At 37.4% G+C, this 21,899-nt stretch overlaps 6 protein-coding genes across 11 annotated transcripts; all 6 read left to right on the top strand.

Annotated features, from left to right (window-relative positions):
* The first annotated feature begins 682 nt into the window (after positions 1–682).
* Positions 683–5,101, top strand: LOC111776919 (BURP domain-containing protein BNM2A-like). Of its 5 annotated transcripts, XM_023656332.1 has the most exons (7): positions 683–774; positions 887–951; positions 1,030–1,140; positions 1,280–1,396; positions 1,585–1,784; positions 3,821–3,900; positions 4,085–5,101. In XM_023656332.1, exons 6-7 carry the CDS (start codon positions 3,838–3,840, stop codon positions 4,937–4,939), a joined length of 918 nt encoding a protein of 305 aa, XP_023512100.1. In that variant the 5' UTR covers positions 683–774; positions 887–951; positions 1,030–1,140; positions 1,280–1,396; positions 1,585–1,784; positions 3,821–3,837; the 3' UTR covers positions 4,940–5,101. The 5 variants fall into 5 exon arrangements, with proteins under 5 accessions (XP_023512100.1, XP_023512101.1, XP_023512099.1 ...); XM_023656333.1 differs by lacking the exon at positions 1,280–1,396 and having other exon boundaries at positions 1,030–1,117; XM_023656331.1 differs by lacking the exon at positions 1,280–1,396.
* Positions 5,102–7,301: 2,200 nt separating this feature from the next.
* On the top strand, positions 7,302–8,362 carry LOC111777826 (BURP domain-containing protein BNM2A-like). The gene is made up of 2 exons (XM_023657547.1): positions 7,302–7,380; positions 7,601–8,362. The coding sequence occupies exons 1-2, from the start codon at positions 7,318–7,320 to the stop codon at positions 8,333–8,335; spliced, it is 798 nt and encodes a 265-aa protein (XP_023513315.1). The 5' UTR covers positions 7,302–7,317; the 3' UTR covers positions 8,336–8,362.
* Positions 8,363–9,842: 1,480 nt separating this feature from the next.
* LOC111777026 (agamous-like MADS-box protein AGL61) lies at positions 9,843–10,804 on the top strand. The gene has a single exon (XM_023656470.1). The coding sequence runs from the start codon at positions 9,872–9,874 to the stop codon at positions 10,802–10,804; it is 933 nt and encodes a 310-aa protein (XP_023512238.1). The 5' UTR covers positions 9,843–9,871.
* Positions 10,805–11,203: 399 nt separating this feature from the next.
* LOC111777458 (mediator of RNA polymerase II transcription subunit 32-like) lies at positions 11,204–13,278 on the top strand. Of its 2 annotated transcripts, none has more exons than XM_023657077.1 (2): positions 11,204–11,316; positions 12,600–13,278. In XM_023657077.1, the coding sequence occupies exon 2, from the start codon at positions 12,602–12,604 to the stop codon at positions 13,070–13,072; it is 471 nt and encodes a 156-aa protein (XP_023512845.1). In that variant the 5' UTR covers positions 11,204–11,316; positions 12,600–12,601; the 3' UTR covers positions 13,073–13,278. The 2 variants fall into 2 exon arrangements, with proteins under 2 accessions (XP_023512845.1, XP_023512843.1); XM_023657075.1 differs by lacking the exon at positions 11,204–11,316 and adding an exon at positions 11,436–12,041.
* Positions 13,279–13,464: 186 nt separating this feature from the next.
* LOC111777457 (pentatricopeptide repeat-containing protein At2g15980) lies at positions 13,465–15,313 on the top strand. Its single transcript, XM_023657074.1, has one exon. The coding sequence runs from the start codon at positions 13,511–13,513 to the stop codon at positions 15,008–15,010; it is 1,500 nt and encodes a 499-aa protein (XP_023512842.1). The 5' UTR covers positions 13,465–13,510; the 3' UTR covers positions 15,011–15,313.
* A 2,852-nt stretch (positions 15,314–18,165) lies between these two features.
* On the top strand, positions 18,166–19,863 carry LOC111777697. The gene has a single exon (XM_023657420.1). The coding sequence runs from the start codon at positions 18,758–18,760 to the stop codon at positions 19,472–19,474; it is 717 nt and encodes a 238-aa protein (XP_023513188.1). The 5' UTR covers positions 18,166–18,757; the 3' UTR covers positions 19,475–19,863.
* Positions 19,864–21,899: the final 2,036 nt, after the last annotated feature.

The following is a 21,899-nucleotide window of genomic DNA, read 5'->3' as shown; positions in this document are numbered from 1 at the left end:
TTTGTTACAGCCCAATCCCACTGCTAGCAAATATTATCATTTTTGGGTTTTACCTTTCGAGTTTCCCCTCAAGATTTTGAACGCCGTCTATTAGGGAGAGATTTTCATATTTTTATAAGAAATGATTCGTTCTCTCTCCAATCGATGTGGGATCTCACAAATTGTGTTCAAAGGAACTGTAAACTTTAAAAAGTATCTAATAAGTCTCTAAACTTTAAAAAAACGTTTGTTAATTTTTATTTTTAATGGATCTTCAACATGAAAAAATAGATATTGTCCTCTAACATAGATTTTAGCTAAATGATCGACCATCCGTGACCATCCGTCTTTATGTAGAGCGTTCGAGGATCACATCTCCATCATTTTAAACACGTTTTAGCTAAATGATCGAGCATCCAAGGATCATATCACCATCATTTTAAACTTGTTTTAGCTAAATAATCGACCATCCGTCCTTACATAGAGGGTCCGAAAATCATATCTCTAATACTTTAAATTTATTTAAGCTAAATGATCGACCATCCGTCTTTACACAGAACGTCCGAAGATCATATCTCCATCATTTTAAACTTATTTTAGCTAAATGATCGACTCGGGAAGCCGGACCCAGAGTAGAAGTTTAAGATTTATTTAGAATCACCATTTGGAGAAATTTTGAATGTTTCAATTTAGGGTTAGTAGAGCCGACCAAGGAGAATGGGTGTGTGCTGGCTCCTCGCAGTGGGGGCTGTCCTCCTGGCTCTGAATTGTTCTCTCTTAACCCATTTGAAGAAAGTAAGATCCAAAGTGGGTTCTTGTGAATCATTAATAAAATGGCTTTACTTTTCGATGCATCGGGATGAACCAACTGTTTTGTTTGACTAAACAATTTCTCTATGGGCTACAGATTTGGACGCACATGAAGGTCGGCTCTGCCTCTTGTCCTCTGCCGCAGCCGCTGCCGATTCTAAGGTCAACTCCATTTCCTCCACTTGAAGAAACATTTTCGTTTAATAAAGAATACCCCATTAATGAAATGCTTTCTTTCAGAGCCCCTGACGCCAATTTCAAGGCCTTAGTGCAACTTTCTGACAACCTCAAGCTGTGTTTGACTTCGATTCAAGAAATTTTTATATGGGTTGGTTGCAATTCGTCAAACTGGTGACTGCCTTTTTTTTTTCAATTTCTTTTTGTTTTTGTTGATAATGGATATCACTTTAGAAATAGTGGCCGGCAATCAAGTGACAAAAATATGTTTACGTGCTTATATGATGAATTTGGGATGCCATTATGATCGAAGTCAACCATGGAGAAATTCAACATCATAATGCAACCACAGATTTTGGGGGCACCCCCCAAATTCTTCCGTTTTACAGTCGTTGACTACTGTTTGTGGATCGATGTGACACCCGATTTAGTTGAGTAAAGCACGTAATTCATTAGCTGGAGATTGTTACTTTTTCTCACATTTTGTGCTTTTTTTTTTTTCCACATGCACACCAACTGTTCGATAAAATGCCCCAGTGGGTTGTTACAACTCAATGATTTACTTGGGTTACGTTAAACTGTGTATAACTTATGTCTATTATCACTTTACTTCTCCAGATTTCTACTTTCAAACGTTCAAAGGTAATGGGAAGGCCCACCCCTCTGTTTTCCTCTTTATTAAGAGGCCACTTTTGCTTTATCAAAAGTAAGGCTTCAACCGAAAGCAGAGTTCTTGGTCTGTAGGAGGAGGACAAGAGACGGCCTTCTCAAGATCAGAGTGGACTATCACACCGATAGAACAATAACACGAGGAAGAGGTAAAAGCCTTTCTATGTTCCAGCTTTGAATCATTTGGCCTTTAACTATTTAGTCCATATTCATGTTATATATAGACCAAATCTATAGCTAGGCTATAAGCACATTGTTAGAGTAAATAGCTTATCATCTGACTTTTGTCTTAATCATGAGACTTGACTATAATTCTTTAGCTGGTGGGGGCTCTTAGTTACTGTATCTCTTCCTAAAAGTGTATTTGGTGGGTTATTCTTTGTCCATTTAGCGTTGGGTATGTATAAAATTGTATTAGTATGATTGCCTTTTATGAGTGGGTGAGAAAATATACACGCAACTTTAGTCCTGTTTCTTATTACATATAGTTTGTGAAAATTAGGTGTTTTTTTAACGGTGGCTTCCTCATCTACATCTGGTTTTTGTTCCCTTTTGATAGAAACTATAGCGTTGAGATCCCACATCGTTGGAGAGGGGAACGAAGCATTATTTACAAGGGTGTGAAAACCTCTCCCTAGCAAACACGTTTTAGAAACCTTGAGGGGAAGCTCAAAAAGGAAACCCCCATGAGGAAAATATTTGGTGGGCTTGGGCTGTTACAAATGGTATTAGAGTTACACTGAGCGGTGTGCCAGTGAGAACGCTAGGTCTCAAAGGAGGGTGGATTGTAAGATCTCACATCGGTTGGAGAGGGAAACAAAACATTCTTTACAAGGGTGTGGAAACCTCTCCCTACCAAACGCGTTTTAAAAACTAGCAGTGGGCTTGTGATGTTACGATAAAATTGTACAAAACCCAAATTCAAAACCAAAGACTTATCATAAAAACAGCCTCCCTTCCGTCCCACATTAATAGTAAAGCTTAACTGCTTAAGGATGGGAAATTATGTACTTCAAAAAAAAAAAAAAAAACAAAAAAGAACAGAAAACCCTTCAAGCCAAACGTGTAGGATGAAAAGTCTTCGCCACCTCATCCACCAAACTTGATTCAAGGTTTAGGAAATTCGGGTATTCTCAATAAACCCCGAAGCACACCCCCATCTCTTGTTTCGAAGCCAAAACCAAGAAACAACGATTTAGACAAAGACTAAAATTTCAGCTGTGTTTTAATAGAATGAATCCCAATCATTTGGCTCAAAGCATTTAGTTTCAAGCACAAACCCAAATTCTTCACGTCCTTTATCATTTTCAAGTAATCATACTCAAGCTGACTCACTAGAATGTAACTAGTTGGTACATGGGTCGAGTAAGTTGGATCAACTTATCATCTCATCTCAACCATGGAGTATATCTCTAGTTTTAGTTTGGATAAATTTGCCTCTAATCAACTCTTATTTATTGGAGTCTACTCACTTGTCACCCGTTTTCTTTGCTATTATCAAGCCTATGATCTTTGGAGATCTTGGTTAGGTCTCTAGCCTTTAATGCTATTGACAAAGTTTCCTCTACGTGCAATCAAAAGTTATTCCATTGCTTTAACTTTTGCTAATGCCAATATGGAAAAAGCCATAGGTTTCCAATCAACATCTTGGTTGTTGAGTCGTTCAAGACTTTCCTTTATTCTTTTCTTAATCGAAAATGAGATACAAATCATATTTATGTATAGTTCTCTCATGGTTAATCACTAATTCATCTAACTTAATCGAAATTATTGATGCTAAATGGGAAGCTATCAAGAAGCACCAAGCATAAATCAATGGAGGCTTCATAGTCTAGGCCCTAGGAGGCAACACACACAACCAAATGCTGGTAAAAACAAGTAATTCTGAGAGAACAAATAATAATAAAAGTCACAGTCAAACGTTTCACTTGGCTACGGAACAAACTTTATACAAATTGAAGAAGCTAATTCATTGACTTATCCCTAAGAAGTTGAAAATGAGTTTTTGCCTATGGCATCATATGCTATATTTAATATAGAAAAACCACCTATCATTTAGGTCAAAAACTAATAGTATATTACATAACATGAAGCTACTATATTCTAACATTGCATTTTAATCGTGTGGTTCTTGTTACCAAAGTTCTACTGATATCCTCAACTCCCAAACTCTCCTTGCTTTCAGATCATCACCAGAGAAATATGGCTTTGCGCCTTGAAGCTACTTCTTGTTCTCTCATCCGTCTTGGTTTACTCATTATAATGGTAAGTTTTATGGATTTATAATCAAATTTTCGATCTTTACTACAATTTGGAACTGGGTTGTTTCTGTAGTTCCTAATCTCAATTCTATTTCTCTGAGTATGAAACTTTTTGTTTGATTTGCTTGTGGAAAGGGCAATCAAACTACTTGAAACAAAAGAAGTTGTAATTATCAATTCTATTGCAGGTTGCACAACAAAGTGCTGCTAGGAAATTAACAGATGGCTATGAAAAAGACATAGAACAGTTTGTGAATATGAAGATTAATGATCAGACAAACACCCATATTAAGGAAGTTGATGATGGCCATCAGAAGATGAGTAAGAATCATATGCATGTTCATGCACCATCTCACATGGAGCATTTAGATCCTTTATTATATGTTTTCTTCACCTTAGGTGATTTGAAAGCTGGAAAAAAAATGCCTATTTACTTCCCTTACTCAAGGCCATCCGAAACCCCAAAGTTACTGCCTAGAGAAGAAGCTGAATCCATTCCTTTCTCCACATCACAACTTGAATACCTGCTAACTCTATTCTCTTTTCCAAGAGACTCTCCTCAAGCCAAAGCTGTGGAGTATACCCTGAAGCAGTGCGAGCTCGAATCCATCAATGGAGAGACCAAATTCTGTGCCACTTCTTTAGAATCAATGCTGGATTTTGCTATAAAAATGTTGGGAAGTGAGACCCAATTGAAAGTTTTGACTAGCTCACGTCTCTCCAACTCCACTGTCCTCCTTCAAAACTATACCATTTTGGAGGAACCCAGAGAAACAGTGGCTGCAAAAATGGTGGCATGTCATAGCATGCCTTACCCTTATGCCATTTTTTACTGTCATTGCCAAGAGAGTAATAATAGGCTGTTTGAGATTCTACTAGTGGCTGAGAATGGTGATAGAGTGAAAGCTAGTGCCATTTGCCACATGGATACCTCTCAGTGGGATAAAGATCATGCCTCGTTTAAAGTTCTGAAAACTAAACCAGGAGCTTCTCATGTCTGCCATTTTGTCTCTACTGATAGTTTAGTTTGGCTAGCTGCCTAATCCTACTGTTGGAATTTCATCTGCTTATCTATATATTTACTTGTGTGGTTGATTAATGTTCTAGTTTTGGGTTTGTAAGTTTTATATGCTTTCTAGTGTGTTATTAGTCGAAGATTTCTCTATGAATTATTTTACTGTGTTATTAGTTGGAAGTTTCTCTGAGATTCCATATCGGTCGGGGAGGAGAACAAATCATTCTTTATAAGTGTGTAGAAACATCTCCTTAATAAACGAGTTTTAGAAGCTTTAGAAGAAGGCCCGAAAGAAAAAGTCCAAAGAGGACAATATCTACTAACCGTGGACTTTGATGGTTACAAATTGCCTTTCTTTCGATAAACCTTATTGTTTGTTGGGCACTAATAGTGCCATAATGTGTTTTTAAGCAAGTCTTGAAGTGTTTTTAAGCTAATCTTTGAGTAAACCTTCTTGTTTGCGAACTCGCATAAATCCTTTAGAGTTATGATTGGGTTGCGAGATACTTGAAAGGTTGGAGGATTGACATGTCACAAGCAACCATAGAACCAACGAGCATCTCATCGTACATCAGGAGTTAATGTTTTTACGTTTGTTTCGACAATCAGGCTAAACACCATTACCCTTAGGCTCAAATCAATTAAGAATTATAGTCTAATTTTATTTTAATAATATTGAAGTTTATGAAGAAAGCTTTGGTATTTTATATATTGTATATGTAACTGGTCGAAAGGATCAGGCTCCCTAATTACTGACAGCACTCAATTAGTCGCGCTGACACGAAATTCAGCTGCGGCTAGCACGCTAAGATCAACCACTTGTAGAACGTGGCGTCTTTCCTTCTCGATCGTCTGTCTTTAGCATTTTATAGGAGTGGATAACACCGGGAAAAAAATCAAGTATTAGCGTGAGAGAGCAAACTATTTTTTTCAATAATTTGTGGGCCCAATTGATGAATAATTATTATTTTTATTATTAAATTTTTATGAAGCAAATCTAGTGTGAATTATTATTATTATTATTTACGAAACAAAATCTAGTGAGTTGTAGCATATTGTTTTCTTATTAAATATAATTAGAAAATCAGACGTTTAGGAATAATTAATTAAGATAGCTAAAAACTATTAAACCACTCTCACTCGCTCGTCAGATATTTAACTTCGATTGAGTTTGATTAACCTAACCTAACCCATATGGTTCAAATTGACTTATGAATTTATTTTGGTTGTGTTCAAATTAATCAAAACTTTATGAGTTGGGTTTGGTTCGTGGGTTCACCTAAAACTCGGTTGGGTTTGATTTGTGGGTTAACCTATTACTTTGTTAAGTTGAACCAAACCGGTACAATTATATATATATATATATATATATATATATATATATATATATATATATATATATTTTTTAATTTTTAATATTTTATTCTCAAATAACTCTTCAAAAATAATTTTTAATCTTTTAATTAAATATTTGAAAAAAAAATAAATGTTTCATTAAAAATAAAAATTTAAATAAACGATTAAAAAAAAATTTATGGTTGGTTTAAGTTTTATTTATTATTTAATAATTTTTTTAATTAAAAATATTTAGAGACAGAATAATTGGGTTGAATCTAAAAAATGTCTTAACGGGATTTAATCCAAATCACGAACANAAAAAAAAAAAAAAAAAAAAAAAACTTAAATCATATATAATGGCATTGAGAGAGTTGACCACCTCCATAATGGCAAGCACTCAATCATATATATATATAATGATTCTTAATCTTATCTTCAAGCCGATGAAATGAGATGTCTAAATAAATTAGAAAAAAAAAACAAAATCGATATCGAACGGGTAGGGTATTCATACTGGTTTTTTCGATCACACTATAATTTGTAACAGCATAAGCTCACTACTAGTAGATATTGTCTTGTTTGGACTTTTCGTCTCAAGCTTCCCCTCAAAGTTTCTAAAACGTGTTCGTTAGGAGGAAGTTTTCACACTCTTGTAAACAATGTTTCGTTCTCCTCTCCAACCAATATGGGATCTCACAATCCACCTCCCTTCGAGGCTCAGTGTTCTCACTGGCACAAAAGATTCTTTATAAGGGTCTCGAAACCTCCCCTATCAAACACGAGAAAAAAGAGCACGTTATCTAATCAAAATATATACATATTTGATGAAGTTCCTATCCAATTATAATATATGCTAACATGATATGTAAACAAAGTTGACATTTTGTAAGCCACTCAATAAACAAATTCAAAGAATCATCATCATCATCAAAGAAATAATAATAATAAAAAAACCCCACCCATTAATGCTCATCATACAACCATTCTCAAACCTAAATAAATTGGTATCATGTTCTTGAGAAAACCACATGAAATATCCTCACAATTCACAAACAAACCAAACCAAAAATGCAAGAGAAGGCCATTGTTCATAACTTGACTCTCATTTTCCTCTTCCTTCTTGTTCTTGAGGTAAGCTTCTAAACCCGTAAAAATCGAACAAAACCCTTTAATTAGGGATTGTTGTGAGTGAGTCCCACGTTACGTAATTTAGGGAATGATCATGGGTTTATAAGTAAGAATACATCTACATTGTTACGAGGCCTTCTGGGGGAAACCCACAACAAAACTACGAGAGCTTATGCTCATTAATGATTCCTAACAAAATTTACTTCTTTTTTTTACCTCGCAGACGAACACGAGCCATGCCAAGATGATCGAAACAAGCAAAGATCCATCACTCAACGTGTTCTTCAGTCCCAACGATCTAAAACTCGGAAAAAACATGCCAATCTTCTTCCCAATCAAGAACATATCTCAAATCCCAAAACCCCTCACTCAAGAAACAGCTGAAAAAATCCCTTTCTCATCCACAAATCTCTCTTACCTTCTTAATTTCTTCTCAATCTCTAAAGCTTCCCCACAAGCCAAGGCCATGGAGTACACTCTAACACAATGCGAGCTTGAGCCCATGGAAGGAGAGACCAAGTTTTGCGCCACCTCTTTAGACTCCTTATACCACTTGACCAGCAGCGTTTTTGGATTTGACGGCGGCGACCACGGCGGCGTGAAGGCTGAGGCCACTAAGTATCCTAAGAATTTCAAGACAGAATTGCAAAAGTACACGATTTTGGAGGAACCCATTAAAATTTGGGCTCCAAAAATATTGTCTTGTCATTTGATGCCATACCCTTATTTGGTGATGTATTGTCATAGCCAAGTGAGTGATACTATGTTGTATAAGGTGGTTGTTGTGGGGGAAAATGGTGATAGAGTTGAGGCGTTGGCTATTTGTCATGTTGATACCTCTGAATGGGATAGTGATCATGTGGTGTTTAGAGTGCTCAATGTTGTGCCTGGTGCCTCAGCTGTTTGTCATTTCTATCCTCAAGACAACATTGTTTTTGTTCCTAATGTTGAGTCTTAGGATGTTTGTTTTCAAGTGTTTTGTGTTTTGTGTTTTGTGTGTGTGTTCTTGTAAGATATGTTTGTTTTTCGGTTTCTGGGTATGTGTTGAAAATTTATGTCTTGTTGGTATAGATAGTAACTTTCGGTTTTTTGAATGATGAAACTAGAAGAGCGAATGGTTGGCTATAACGAGTATATTACGAGATGTTTTTCCATATCATTGGCGCTTAGTTTTGACTATGTTTACAATTTTTTTTTTTTTGAAACGGGTTAGGAAGGGGTACCACGAGACCCATGGGTGTTGTTTAGTAGCTTTCCTAGTAAAGGAAAGAAAGGGTCGATGGTGATGACATATCCTATGTCAGATCTCATATTGGTTGGAAAGGGGAACAAAACATTCTTTTATAAGTGTGTGGAAACATTTTCGTAACAGATGCGTTTTAAAAACCTTGAGGGGAAGCCCAAGGAGGATAATATTGGCTAGCCATGGGCTTGAGCTGGTACGAATGGTATTAGAGCCAGACGTTGGACCTCGAAGGAGGGTGGATTATGAGATCCCACATCGATTGAAAAGAGGAACGAGTGCCAGCGAGGACAGTTGGTGTCACAATTGCATTTTTCTTGGTATCGAACTTTTGTATGACTAGAAGTAAAAAGAGGCAACACAGTCTTAAATAACATATAACTTTTCGGGCAGGGAGTATTTGATAACTAGTCGCATCCCCTTATAGTACATTTTAAGGCGATTCAGGATTGACAGACGTATACGTGATTTTGCCGAATACTCATACAAAATCTAGGTGGGAGGAGTTGACGACTAGTCGCATTCTCCTATCGTACATTTTGGGGCATTTCATGATTCTCCCGAAATTTCATACACTTAGAAAATCCAAGAAGGAACTTATACATCATGAAAGTAGTAAAGGGAAGCAATAAAATGACACAAGGCAAGGGTTTAGGCATGTAACGAGCATGCGACCATGGGCAACACACCTTGGACAAACATGACCGTGACATCCGCCCCCACTTAATTGGTTGACGTCTCTGTCAACCGTCTCATTTCTTCGAACTCCGCACGACTTCAGGTCTTCTGCGCGTTCCCAACCGATTTTGCCTCTAGGAGTTCTTTCCACTTAACCAAGAATTCTTGTACTTCTTTGTTCGCTCGGCCAAAATTTCTTTTACTTCTTTGTTGCTCGTCATGTCACTTCATTGCGACGATGGTCGTCGTTATCTGGAAGATACGGTCATCGTCCAATTTCGACAATAAAAAAGAAAAGTAAAAAACTCAAAATACAAAGTTGTAAGAATTAAATTAATTACAAAATACAAAGTTAATACTAATTTATATAAATTGAAACAAAAAAAGGAAAAAACTTAATGCGTATAAATTAAATAAATATTTATATTTATAATAAGAATCATAATTTATATAATTAAAAAATGAATTTAGAGGCCTATAAATAATCCGCGGGTCTCAACGGTCCACTACAGCTGTTGTACTGCTTTCCAGAATTCAACACTCCCATTCTGCTTCTCTCTCAAATTGTTGACCATGAAGAAATCTCTCGGTCGCCGGAAAATTGAAATAAAGAAGCTTGAGAAGAAGAGTACCCAGCAAGTTACCTTCTCTAAACGCCGCGCCGGACTCTTCAACAAGGCGGCGGAGCTTTCCGTTCTGTGCGGTGCTGAGATCGCGATCCTCGTCGCCTCTTCCCGCAACAAGCTCTATACATTCGGTCATCCCAATGTTGAGTCGCTCTTGGATCGTTTTCTCACCGGAAATTCTGCTCCGCCTAAGCCGGCAGAGGCCTACCTCCCTTTGGACGAGTTGAACCGCGATTTTGACGATGTGGCCGCAGAGTACGACATCGAGAAGAGGCGCACGGCAGAGCGGTTGAGTAACGATCGATTTTGGTGGGATGAGCCGCTGGAATCTATGAAAATCGACGAACTGAAGCGATTCCGGTCGTCGTTGGTGGATCTGAGAGGAAAAGTGGCGGAGAGAGTGGAGAAATTTACGGCTATGAGAAAAGAAGGATCTCTGTTACCTGCTCTGCAGCCGTCGACACCTCCATCGATCGACCTCGTCGAAAACCTCGAACGGCCGCCGACGCCTCCTCCATCAATTGGCCGCTTCGGAAACCTCCAATGGCCGTCGACGCCTCCATCGATTGACCTGGTCGAAAATCTCCAACGGCCGCCGACATCTCCATCAATTGGCCTCTTCGAAAACCTCCAATGGCCGTCGACGCCTCCATCGATCGACCTCGTCGAAAATCTCCAACAGCCGCAGACGCCTCCATCAATTGGCCTCTTCGAAAAAATCCAATGGCCGTCGACGCCTCCATCGATTGACTTCGTCGAAAGCCTCCAATGGTCGCCGATGCCGTCGATTCATCTTGTTGAAAACGACCAATGTCTGCTATCGTCGTTTCAGATCTCTGGAAACCACTCTGTCGCACGCGGACTGAATATGCTAGACTAGGGTTTTAGTGATTTGCTGTTGTTTTTTAATTTTCATGTCGCATGAAAATCATATAATTAGATTAAACCGATAGTGATGGCTTTTAGTTCATCTGCATATTTTTTTTCAAAGTGTTCATAAAATTCATCTGAGATCAAAGAAATTTATGAGATTGATATTCATATTTGTTGTCAATTCAAATGTTCTTCCATAACAAGTTGTTAATATCTACTATTGTTACTTAAAAATTAAAAAAAAAATGAATCTAAAATTAAAAAGTGTTTTTTTTTTTAGTTTAAAAATGTTAATAAATTTTTTTAAAATTTGACAGTATTTTTTTAGAATGAAAAATTTATAAATTATAATTATTATTAATTTAGGGTTTGTTTTGAAATTAAATTTTGTTTCAACTTTCTCCCCTCCTCCTCCTCCTCCTCCTCCTCCTCGCTCGATAAGCCCTCGCATCGAGGTGGTGATCGGCAGATCGATTGCTCTCTCCAGAGCACACAACAGTTCACTGCAGAAGATTTGCGGTTTGCTCATCCGCTTTCTCTATGTTTATTGTTTCTCGATCATTCTGTTAAGGATCGAATCGAATCCAGAAAGGGAATTCGGATTTTACTGCAAATCAAATCTTCTTCCTGTAATTTTTTTTTTTTAATTTCAGTCTCTGTTTTTCATTTTCGTAGATTATTGTGTTCTTCGTTGATTCTGGTTTTGTTCTTCTCTTGTTTGGCTTAATTCTGGCCTGAACAGGTTTCTCCTGTTCTTGTTAACAGAAGATTTTCGTCTTAATTTGAAAGTTATCGTCCTCTACTGCCTGAACAAATTTCCGGCTCTCTTAAATTTTTAGTTTCTTTTTTTTTTTTTTTGAGTATCAAGACTTCTTAGCTCATGAGCAAATTATTGATTCTTGCTCTTTTGTGAATATCATCTTAATTTGAACCCTGCACCTCCAAATTCTGTGTATTACAAAGCTACTTTTCTACTCAAATTGTTCTTTTTTGTTTACCATTTAACAAAAACATTGAATTGGTTTTGAAGCCCACAACCCAATTTATTACTGACTGAATTCAAGCACTTGTTTATTATCGATATCAACTTGATTATTAGAGCTATCAACTTGTTTATTATAGATATCAGTATTCATAGTATGCACATTTTAGTTTTTAGGTGAAACTAAAATGTGTAAACACAGTCCTACGTTGGCTAAGGATGTTGGCTAGGCATGTATCTCCATTGGTAGGATGCTTTTTAGGTGAGCCCAAAAGTAAATCCGTGAGAGATTATGTTCAAATAGTATTTTACCATCATAGAAATATGCACGAGTCCATGAGAAGAGATTATGTTCAAATAGTATTTTATCATCATAGAAATATGCACGAATCCATGAGAAGAGATTATGTTCAAATAGTATCTTACCCTTGGAGAAATATGTGTGAATCCATGAGAGATTATGTTCAAATAGTAACTTACCATCATAGAAATATGCGTGAATTCATGAGAGATTGTGTTCAAATAGTATCTTACCATTAGAGAAATATGCGTGAATCCACGAGATATTATGTTCAACTAGGATCTTACCATCAGAGAAATATGCGTGAATCCACGAGAGATTATGTTCAACTAGTATCTTACCATTAGAATATGCCGAAGATTCATTGTTTTCAAATTTTTAATGTTTGTTAAGTAATTTATTGTAGGCTAAAGTGGAATATGGAAAGTTTAGGAACCTTGATATGAAAGTTCAAGATCTTGCTTGTTTTCTCTGGCTCTTGATACTCACTTTCTTGGTTGTCATGTATTTATGTATCAGATATGGATAGCCTAGTGGACTCTTTAAATAACGCATATCAGGAGTTTGTTTCTGGAGCAGCCAATGTCCTTGAAGCAAACGAGGCCTCAGGGGCTCAGAAGACAGCAGCAACCGATGCGGCTCTTGAAAATTTTAAACAGAAATGGGAGCTATTCAGGGTAGCTTGTGATCAAGCAGAGGAATTTGTGGAGTCTGTGAAGCAAAGGATAGGATCAGAGTGCCTTGTTGATGAGGCCACTGGTTCACTGGCTGGCAAGTCTGGGCAGGCGGCCGCCACCGCCGCCACTGCCGGCCTTCCTCCGATCAGTGCCGTTCGGTTGGAACAGATGAGCAAGGCTGTGAGATGGCTTGTGATTGAGCTGCAGCATGGGTCAGGAGCTGCTGCTGCTGCTGCTGCTGCAGCTTCTGCTTCAGCACACTCCCACCCTTCTGCTCCCTTTGATGCTAGATTTACTGAGGATGCAACACAATAGAGATACCCATATCTCATGAGGGCTATAACATAACAAGTTTCTTTGTGTTTTGCTTGAATTTACTCTTTGGGTGAGGCATTTTACTGTGCAAGATAAACGTCTTGAACTTCGACCGAATGTAAAAAATGAATCCCTTCTCGTGTACCTATGGTTAATCTAATAGCTCAAACCCATCGCTAGCAGATATTGTTCTCTTTGGACTTTTACTTTCGAGCTTCTTCTCAAGTTTTTTAAAATGCAGTCTGCTAGAGATAAGTTTTTACACTCGAATGATTCGTTCTCCTCTCCAACCGATGTGGATCTCACAGTCCACCCTCTCGGGGGCAAATGTCCTTGTTGGCACTCGTTAAAGTTAACAAAAAAAAAAACTATAAATTGAGATGAAAAGACCCAAATATTTGGGCATCTCTCTGTTAGAGCTTTTCTCGTGGAGTTTCAATGTCCATTCCGCTGCTTAAACGATCCCTTTGGCTGATTCCAAACTCCACCTTTAACCTCCCATTTTCCCCTTCCTTCTTCTCATCCTCACCGGCCGCCGTACCCTCGCCGTCGACGAAGCCTTCAATCTCGACCGTTGTTTCAGTTCTTACTCACCACCGCTCCAAGTCTCGCTGGCGATTCCTCAACTCCCTCTGTCCTGACGGCTTCGATCCCGGTGAGTTTTCCGATATCGTTCTACAGATCAAGAATAATTCTCATCTCGTCCTCTGCTTCTTCCTCTGGACTCGGAGTAAGTCACTCTGCAATCACGATCTTGTTTCGTACTCAACCGTCATCCATATCCTTGCTCGCGGCCGACTTAGAACTCATGCCAAGGATGTTATTCAGACCGCCATTAGGGCTACGGCGCTTGAAGATGGCGATGATTGTTCCAATTGTGAGCGGTTTTCGTCTTCGAGGCCTTTGAAGCTGTTTGAAACCCTCGTTAAGACGTATAAACAGTGTGGCTCTGCTCCTTTTGTGTTTGATTTGTTGATTAAAGCTCTTTTGGATTCTAAAAAGCTCGATCCAGCCATTCAAATTGTTAGAATGTTACGGTCTCGTGGGATTAGCCCACAAATTGGTACGTTGAATTCGTTGATTCTGTGGATGTCGAAATGCGAAGGGGCTAATGCAGGTTATGCACTTTTTAGAGAAGTTTTTGGTTTGAATTGTGAAATTGAGGAACAGAATGTCAAAGTAAAGGCTCGGGTTAGTCCTAATGTGCATACTTTTAATACATTAATGGTGTGTTTCTATCAAGATGGGTTGGTGGGGCGGGTGAAGGAGATATGGGATCAATTAGCTGATTCAACTTCAATTCCAAACAGCTACAGTTATAGTATTTTGATGGCAGTGTTATGCGAAGAGAAAAGGATGGGTGAAGCAGAGGAGTTGTGGGAAGAAATGAAAATGAAAAAGTTGGAGATTGATGCTGTAGCTTACAATACTATAATTGGTGGATTTTGTAAAGCAGGAAATGTTCGTAGGGCTGAAGAGTTCTTTAGGGAAATGGAGCTCTGTGGAACGGAGAGTACTTTCTCCACCTTTGAGCATCTAATCAATGGCTATTGTGAGACTGGAGATGTTGATTCTGCATTACTTGTGTATAAGGATATGCGCAGGAAATCATTTAGTCTCAACCCTTTGATGCTGGAAGCAATTACAAGAGGGTTGTGTGCGGAGACGAGGCTTTTAGAAGCTTTAGACGTTTTCGGTTTCGCCATAGAACACACTAACTTTTGCCCAACAATGGAGACTTATGAACTTCTGATAAATGGTTTGTGTCAGGAAGGGAAACTTGAAGCTGCATTTAAGCTTCAAGCGCAGATGGTAGGGAAAGGTTTTAAGCCAAATTCAAAGATTTACCAATCTTTTATTGATGCCTATTCAAAAGAAGGAAATGAAGAAATGGTCAAGAAGTTGGGAGAGGAAATACTTGAAATCCAGCTGAGTTGAGACTGCAACCACATGATCAGAACGAAGTTTCTATGAACTCTAGAGGTTAGTTGAACTTATTTCTGATCAATTCTTGAAAATGCATTTCGTATATTATTTCGATCATGTTTTCTGAATTATGAGCTTAGGTTAGTTTAGAAATTTGTTTATGTTCTTGGAATCAGTTCAAGGTAATCCACATTTTGTGGTGGTTTCATGAGATTTTTTTCATAAATCTAAAGCTTTATGGCACTCAAAATCATTGTTAGTATGTATTTGATTAATAAAGACCCCCATAAGGTGGGGGAAGGAGTATGCAGACTCTAGCTCGGAACTTCAAAGCAACAAAGCTAGGAATTAAGAGTAGCTTATTGGTTAATGCATTTCTACTCTTTTCAAGAAGTTGTACATTTGATTCTTCCCACAAGTAGCCTACTTGTGAGATTCTATATTGGTTGGAGAGAGGAACGAAGCATTCCTTATAAGGGTGTGGAAACTTCTCTATAAACAAACACATTTTAAAACTGTGAGGCTGACGGCGATACGTAACGAACCAAAACGAACAATATCTGCTAACAGTGAGCTTGAACTATTACAAATAGTATTAGAGCCAGTCACCAGGAGCAAGGATGCTGGATCCTCAAGGAGGGTGGATTGTGAGATCCCACATCGGTTGGGAGAGGGAAACGAAGCATTCCTTATGAAGGTGTCAAAACCTCTCCCTAGCATATGTGCTTTAAAACCGTGAGGGTGACGACGATACGTAACCGGCCAAAAGGGACAATATCCGTTAACGGTGGGCTTTGGCTGTTACACTACCTATGATGAAATATTCTTATCAAAATATATTCTTATCAAGGAAGGAAGAACTAGAAATAGAAGATGGATTATTGTTAATTGCTCAAAGTTGGTCATGGCTTTAGATTTCTCTTGGATAGATGCCTAGCGAATCAAAGTTTAAAGAACCTGGTTCCTAGACTTTTTGAATAGGCAACTTTGTCAAGGATGTTAACTTTGAGTATGACAATTTGAATCATGAACTTTTGATACTGTAAATGTTTTGTACGATTGAATATGATTTGGATCATGAACTTTGAAGTTTATAATCATCTTTTATTTTGTAATCTTGAAATAACTCTCAGTTCTTAGTAAAGTTGTTACTTCATAGAAAAATTCAATACTTAGTATCTTATTACTTTTGGTTGAAGAAATTTATAAGGTTTGAAGGCATGTTTCTAACCAATCAAATCGAGTCTAGCTCGAGGAAGCCTCATGAGGTATCTTGGTGATAGTATCGACATATTATGAACCAACCTCCTTGTTTTAGTACGATTGAATACGATTTTAGTTTTAGTACCATTTCTTTACTATGGTCTTCACCTCTCTTAACGAAACAATTGAACTCTTAGCTGAACTACAAACACAAAAACTACTTTTAGCCTTCAAAACTTAGCTTGGATATCGAAAACCAAATAGCTATAGATTGGAGAATAAGATTCTTGTCTTTACTTCATCCCTTCTTTAGGAGTTTCGAGTTTCTATTACTTCTTTCATGATCTTTTTATCACCTAGTTTACCATTCTAACTTATAATCCTACTCTACCATAGTTTAACATCACTCGAACATCTATTTTGTCCAAACGTTGTTCCTACTTTTCTCTCCAATTAACTTGAGAATCACCCATGTTACTTGAACACAATCTATTTAGTTTATGGATCATTGCACATTTGATAGACGAGTCTATGACATGTAAATAAGCTTATTTCGTATTTTATAAGATCAATATGTCTTGTAAATATGTTTTATGATGCAATACGACGAGGATTCGTCAAAACCCAACGAATAGAATTTGTGATATTGATGGTGAATTACGAGAGGAGACTAAGTGTACTTGATTCCGAACATCATTTCATTGCTTGGTTGTGCCAAAAATGCTCTTAAAAAGACTGAATGTGGATGGGTTCTGATCAATACTTAGATCACTTGTGTGGAATCTTGTTTCATTTGTTCCTTTCAAATGAAAATTGACGACAATGCTTGTGAATAATCCAACCTCACATTTTATCTTTATGTCAAATTTAAGATGAGATTCATATAATCTTGGAATAAATTCTTCCACTAAATGCCATTTTAATTGGATAATCTTTGCTATTTTATAATTATTTTATTTAAAGCAAAGTTTTTTTTTTTTTTTTTTTTTTAAATTTTGTATTGGAATAAGAATTTCCTTTCCACCTCACTAATAATTCATTCTCTCTAAATATATATATATATATATATATAATAAAGGGAACAAATTAAAATGAAAAATCATGAAGAATGTGTCATTTTTTATTTCAATTTGCCATATCAAAATATTAAAATAGTTAAACATAAACTATATACTAGCAACTAAAAGATTAGATAGATTAGATCTTCGAGCATCCTACATATTATTTAATTAAAGAATGATAACTTTAACATTTCATCTTATCAATACAAAATTTCTCAAAATTTTAAGATAAGTTATGTTTCTAAGATATTGTCACAAGAACGAGAATAAAAATCTATTAGACATAGTTTTATGACGAAACTATTTATATTGTTAGTCTATTTTTAGTTTTTGTACTTTTACAACATAACGAGGATTGCCCTAGTTGAAGGGGGTAAACAATTTGACAAAGTGAAGATGAATATAAGGTGCTAAAAGATCGAATTTTAGAGAAAACAATTAAGAGAAACAACCATCGACTTGTTGAAAATTGATGTAAGCTCGACTTGTTAGTTCAAGATTCTCTCATAGAATCGCATGCCATACGGATGAGGATCATCTTTGGAGTCAAGAATGGATGAGCCAATATAGTTATCGTCTTAGGCTCAGGTGTAATATCATATATATCAACTACAAGATGTAATATCAAATTTACATTATCATCAAACGATATTGTAATAGCCCAAGCCCACCGCTAGTAGATATTGTCCTCTTTTGGCTTTCCTTTTCGAATTTCTCCTCAAGGTTTTTAAAACACGCCTGCTAGGGAGAGGTTTCTACACCCTTATAAAGAATTTTTCGTTCTCCTCATTCGATGTGGAATCTCATAATCCACCCTCCTTCGAGGCCCAACATGCTCACTAATACTCGTTTCTCTCTCCAATCGATGTAGGATATTATAAATATAGAATCTATTAGACTAGATTGATACAACAAATATCAATGAATCAAATGAAATTGCAAACCAAGAGACAGAATCAACTAACTTATTGTAACGAAAGTATTCGACCCAAATCCAAAACGGTCGTTGTTTAACATTAAGGTATAAACTATGGCTAATCAATACTCTCAAGGCTGCAATGCTCAATATGTATCAGAAAAGAATAGATACATCAAAATCTATAAATTTTAGTTGCAAATAATTAGTACATATTCCTTTGGTGGGTATCACCTAATATGCTTTGTGGGTATCAATAATGGTGCCTTCTTCACATTTGGGATTAGTTCCCCTCCAATGCTTATAATTTACCACCACCTCAAAGCATACAATTCCCCACTTTTTGCTTCATTTTCAAGCCAAACACAATCCCAATAACACTCTAAACCACTCTTTTTTAAGCCTAAAAGCCCATCTTCTTATCTTCTCTACCATCCTCAGAGCTTGAAGGAAGATCTAAATTTTTTGGTCTGACAGAAAAAAAGCATGTAAAGGAGTCAAAGAAAGTTACCTTGAAGCTTTTCATTGAGTATATATATGATCCTCGTTGCTCTACTTTAGCAGGAGCCAGAATTGAAGATGAAGTATAATGAGATCTCTCACTTCAGCCACCCACAACACAAGCTCAAGTTTGAGTACTCGGAGTCTCCATTCAAGTGTGATGGCTGCAAGGAGGTTGGTATAGGCTCTAGCTACAAATGCACGGTCTGTGACTTCGACCTCCACGTGCATTGTGCTATCCCTTCCCCCTCTATCTCGCACCCTTTCTACACCAGGTGCTCCTTCCAGTTCATGTCTCACCCGCCCGGCAACATTTCCCGATACTGCAATGCCTGTGAGAAGGATGTCACTGGCTTCATTTACCACTGCAAAACTTGTGGTTTTGATCTTCACCCGTGCTGTGCCAAGCTCCCGATGGCACTCAGTGACGGTGAAATCAAGCTCTACCTTTACAAGAAAGTGAGTTCATCGTGTCATAGGTGCGGACGGAAGGGAAGAAGCTGGTGTTACAGATCTTCTTGTAAGAAGTACAATCTACATGTAGCTTGTGTGAAAGAAATGCTTGAGGAGAGCTGGCATGAATTGTACTTTGGACGTGGGAAATCTACCAAATTGCAGACAAGAATTCCTAGTCTTAAGAATACTCTTCAGACTCATCATAACAAGGGCAAGGGCAAGATGAAGAGTTGTTGTGAGATGGCTGGTATGGCTGTCCAAACTGTTATATCCGCGGTGCTGGGAGATCCAACAGCTCTGATTGCAGGGGTCATCGGGGCCCTAATATCGGCAGCATGATGATCAGTGATATCAAGTCAGTTAGGATAGTATTAGGATCAGGCTTGTTTAGTATGGACTTGTTTGAATGATATCAGACCATCATGAATCTCATGATATCATTTAGGTGTAGCTAAAACTCCAAAAGCCTAACATGTTAACTATTTCTCAGGCCAAAAGAAAAAAAATAGTAATTTTTCTTTCAAGAACTGAATTTCCAATGAATTCACATAATATAATCTAAAAAGGAAGTGTACCAAAAAAAGAAGATGAAGAAGAGAGAGAAAAGAAAAGAAAAGAAACGCCACAAGCCTGCAGATTCTCCATCTTTAGTCCTGAACCTCTCATCTTTAGGCTAAGAATAAATAATAATATGGAAGAGGGGTTCATCCAATCTTCTAGTTCAACCTTGTCTTAGAGATTCGTCTAAAATATAAATTGTTCTAAGACATTCAAAATGATATTTGAATATGAACACACAAACGTAAATCGAGGGACACTTAACATATAAATATATTTTTAAACTAAGCAAAAACAACAACTGTTACAAGCTCATGGAGCATGAATATCTAAATATCGAAGAAGTCTGTCTTCATAATCTACAACATTTGATTATGCCTACTACTGAAATGCAATGACGGGTCAATTAGTCATTCACCCCCGTCATTATGAGATCCACATCGGTTGGAGAGGGGAATGAGAGGGGAACAAAACATTCCTTATAAAGGTGTGGAAACCTCTCCCTAGTAGACGCATTTTAAAACCGTGAGGCTAATAACGATACATAACAGGCCAAAGCGGACAATATCTGTTTGTGGTGGGCTTGGGCTATTACAAATGGTATCAAAGTCAAACGTTGAGCGGTGTTTGGCCACCAAAGGGATGGATTGTGAGACCCCATCGTTTGGAAAGGGGAAAGAAGCATTCCTTATCAGGGTGCGGAAACTTCTCCCTAACAGACACATTTTAAAACCGTGAAGTTGACGACGATACGTAATGGGCCAAAGTGGACAATATCTACTAGCGGTAGGCTTGGGATGTTACAGTCATGCTCGAAAATATTTCCAAAATTTGAAAGCATATAATACAAAAAATGTACCAACATACACACACATACATTTGTAAATATGCCTTCACTATTCATTTTATCAAGACCTTTCCTTTAAATTTTATCCTATTCAAATTTATATAAACTTAGAAACTTGCATTGATATGATGAGTCCTATACTGAAACAGCCCAATATCAAAATATCCTGGTTTGGAACAATTTTGATTCTGGGCCGTCCTCAAGTTCTTAAGGAAATGCTGGACACTTTTATGTTCAATATGGGGTCTTAATGGGTTGGTTTATGAGAAAAAAAAGACAATATTCCAGAACTGAGATGCATTCAACAAAGATAGAGATAGAATGAGAATGGAGAGAGAGAGTGACAAGGAAAAGGCAATATTCCAGAACAGAGGCATTCAACAAAGAAACGACAATAGTGTCAATAATAAAAAGGGTTTTGCTAAGTGTGAAAGGAACGTCTTAAAAGGGAACAATGAATATGAAAGAAAGAAAAAAGAGTTGGCGTACTTCATATCTCTAAAAAAGGGCCAAAAGTCTACCTGTTAATTGAATATGTTTGGGTCTTCTTTGGATTGCCTACACAGTATAGCTTTGAGATTTTTCCTGTAAGATGATGAATGAACACTTTTTTTTTGGTTCAGATCCTTGTAAAAGTTGCTTTAAAATCTGCCCTACCTGATCAATACTAACTTTGAAACTAAGAAATTTAGACCCCATTGATCCATTTTTACTAACTAGTTAGAATCTTTTGAATACTGTAGATAAATGATAGCAAATACTTCATCAGAAAGAATCTGGATAGTATAATTCAGTACTGCAAGGAACTGTTACGACACAGCACGAGGCCCATCTCATTCTCCGTTTCAGTCCGAGAAGTAATTTGGTTGGTACAATTTTCAGTCAGCATTTGCCCATCTTCTTAATCTTATAACCAAACATGACACACGACAGTCACCCTCTGTGGCACCATAATTCAAATCCATGACTATAAACATTGTCCTTTTTTATTTCTAGATGAGAGACAATTTCATTGAAGAATCAAAGAAACACCCTCGGGGCCAGGTAGAGATCACCCCTCCTGAGATCTAAAACAAGAAGGCTTCCCAATTCAATTAAACAAGATAACACAGTAACAGAACAAGCCCACCGCTAGCCGATATTGTTCTCTTTAGACTTTCCCTTTCAGACTTCCTTTCAAAGTTTTTAAACGCGTCTACTAGGGAAAGGTTTCCACACCCTTATAAGAAGGATTCGTTCTCCTCTCCAACTGATGTGGGATCTCACAATCCACCCTTTTCGGGGCCAGCGTACTCGCTGACACTCATTCCCCTCTCCAACCAATGTGGGACTCCCAATACACCTCCCTTCAGGATCCAG

The sequence above is a fragment of the Cucurbita pepo genome, chromosome LG16, assembly GCF_002806865.2.
Source record: "Cucurbita pepo subsp. pepo cultivar mu-cu-16 chromosome LG16, ASM280686v2, whole genome shotgun sequence".
Taxonomy (NCBI): domain Eukaryota; kingdom Viridiplantae; phylum Streptophyta; class Magnoliopsida; order Cucurbitales; family Cucurbitaceae; genus Cucurbita; species Cucurbita pepo.
This window is presented reverse-complemented; position numbering and strand designations above follow the sequence as displayed.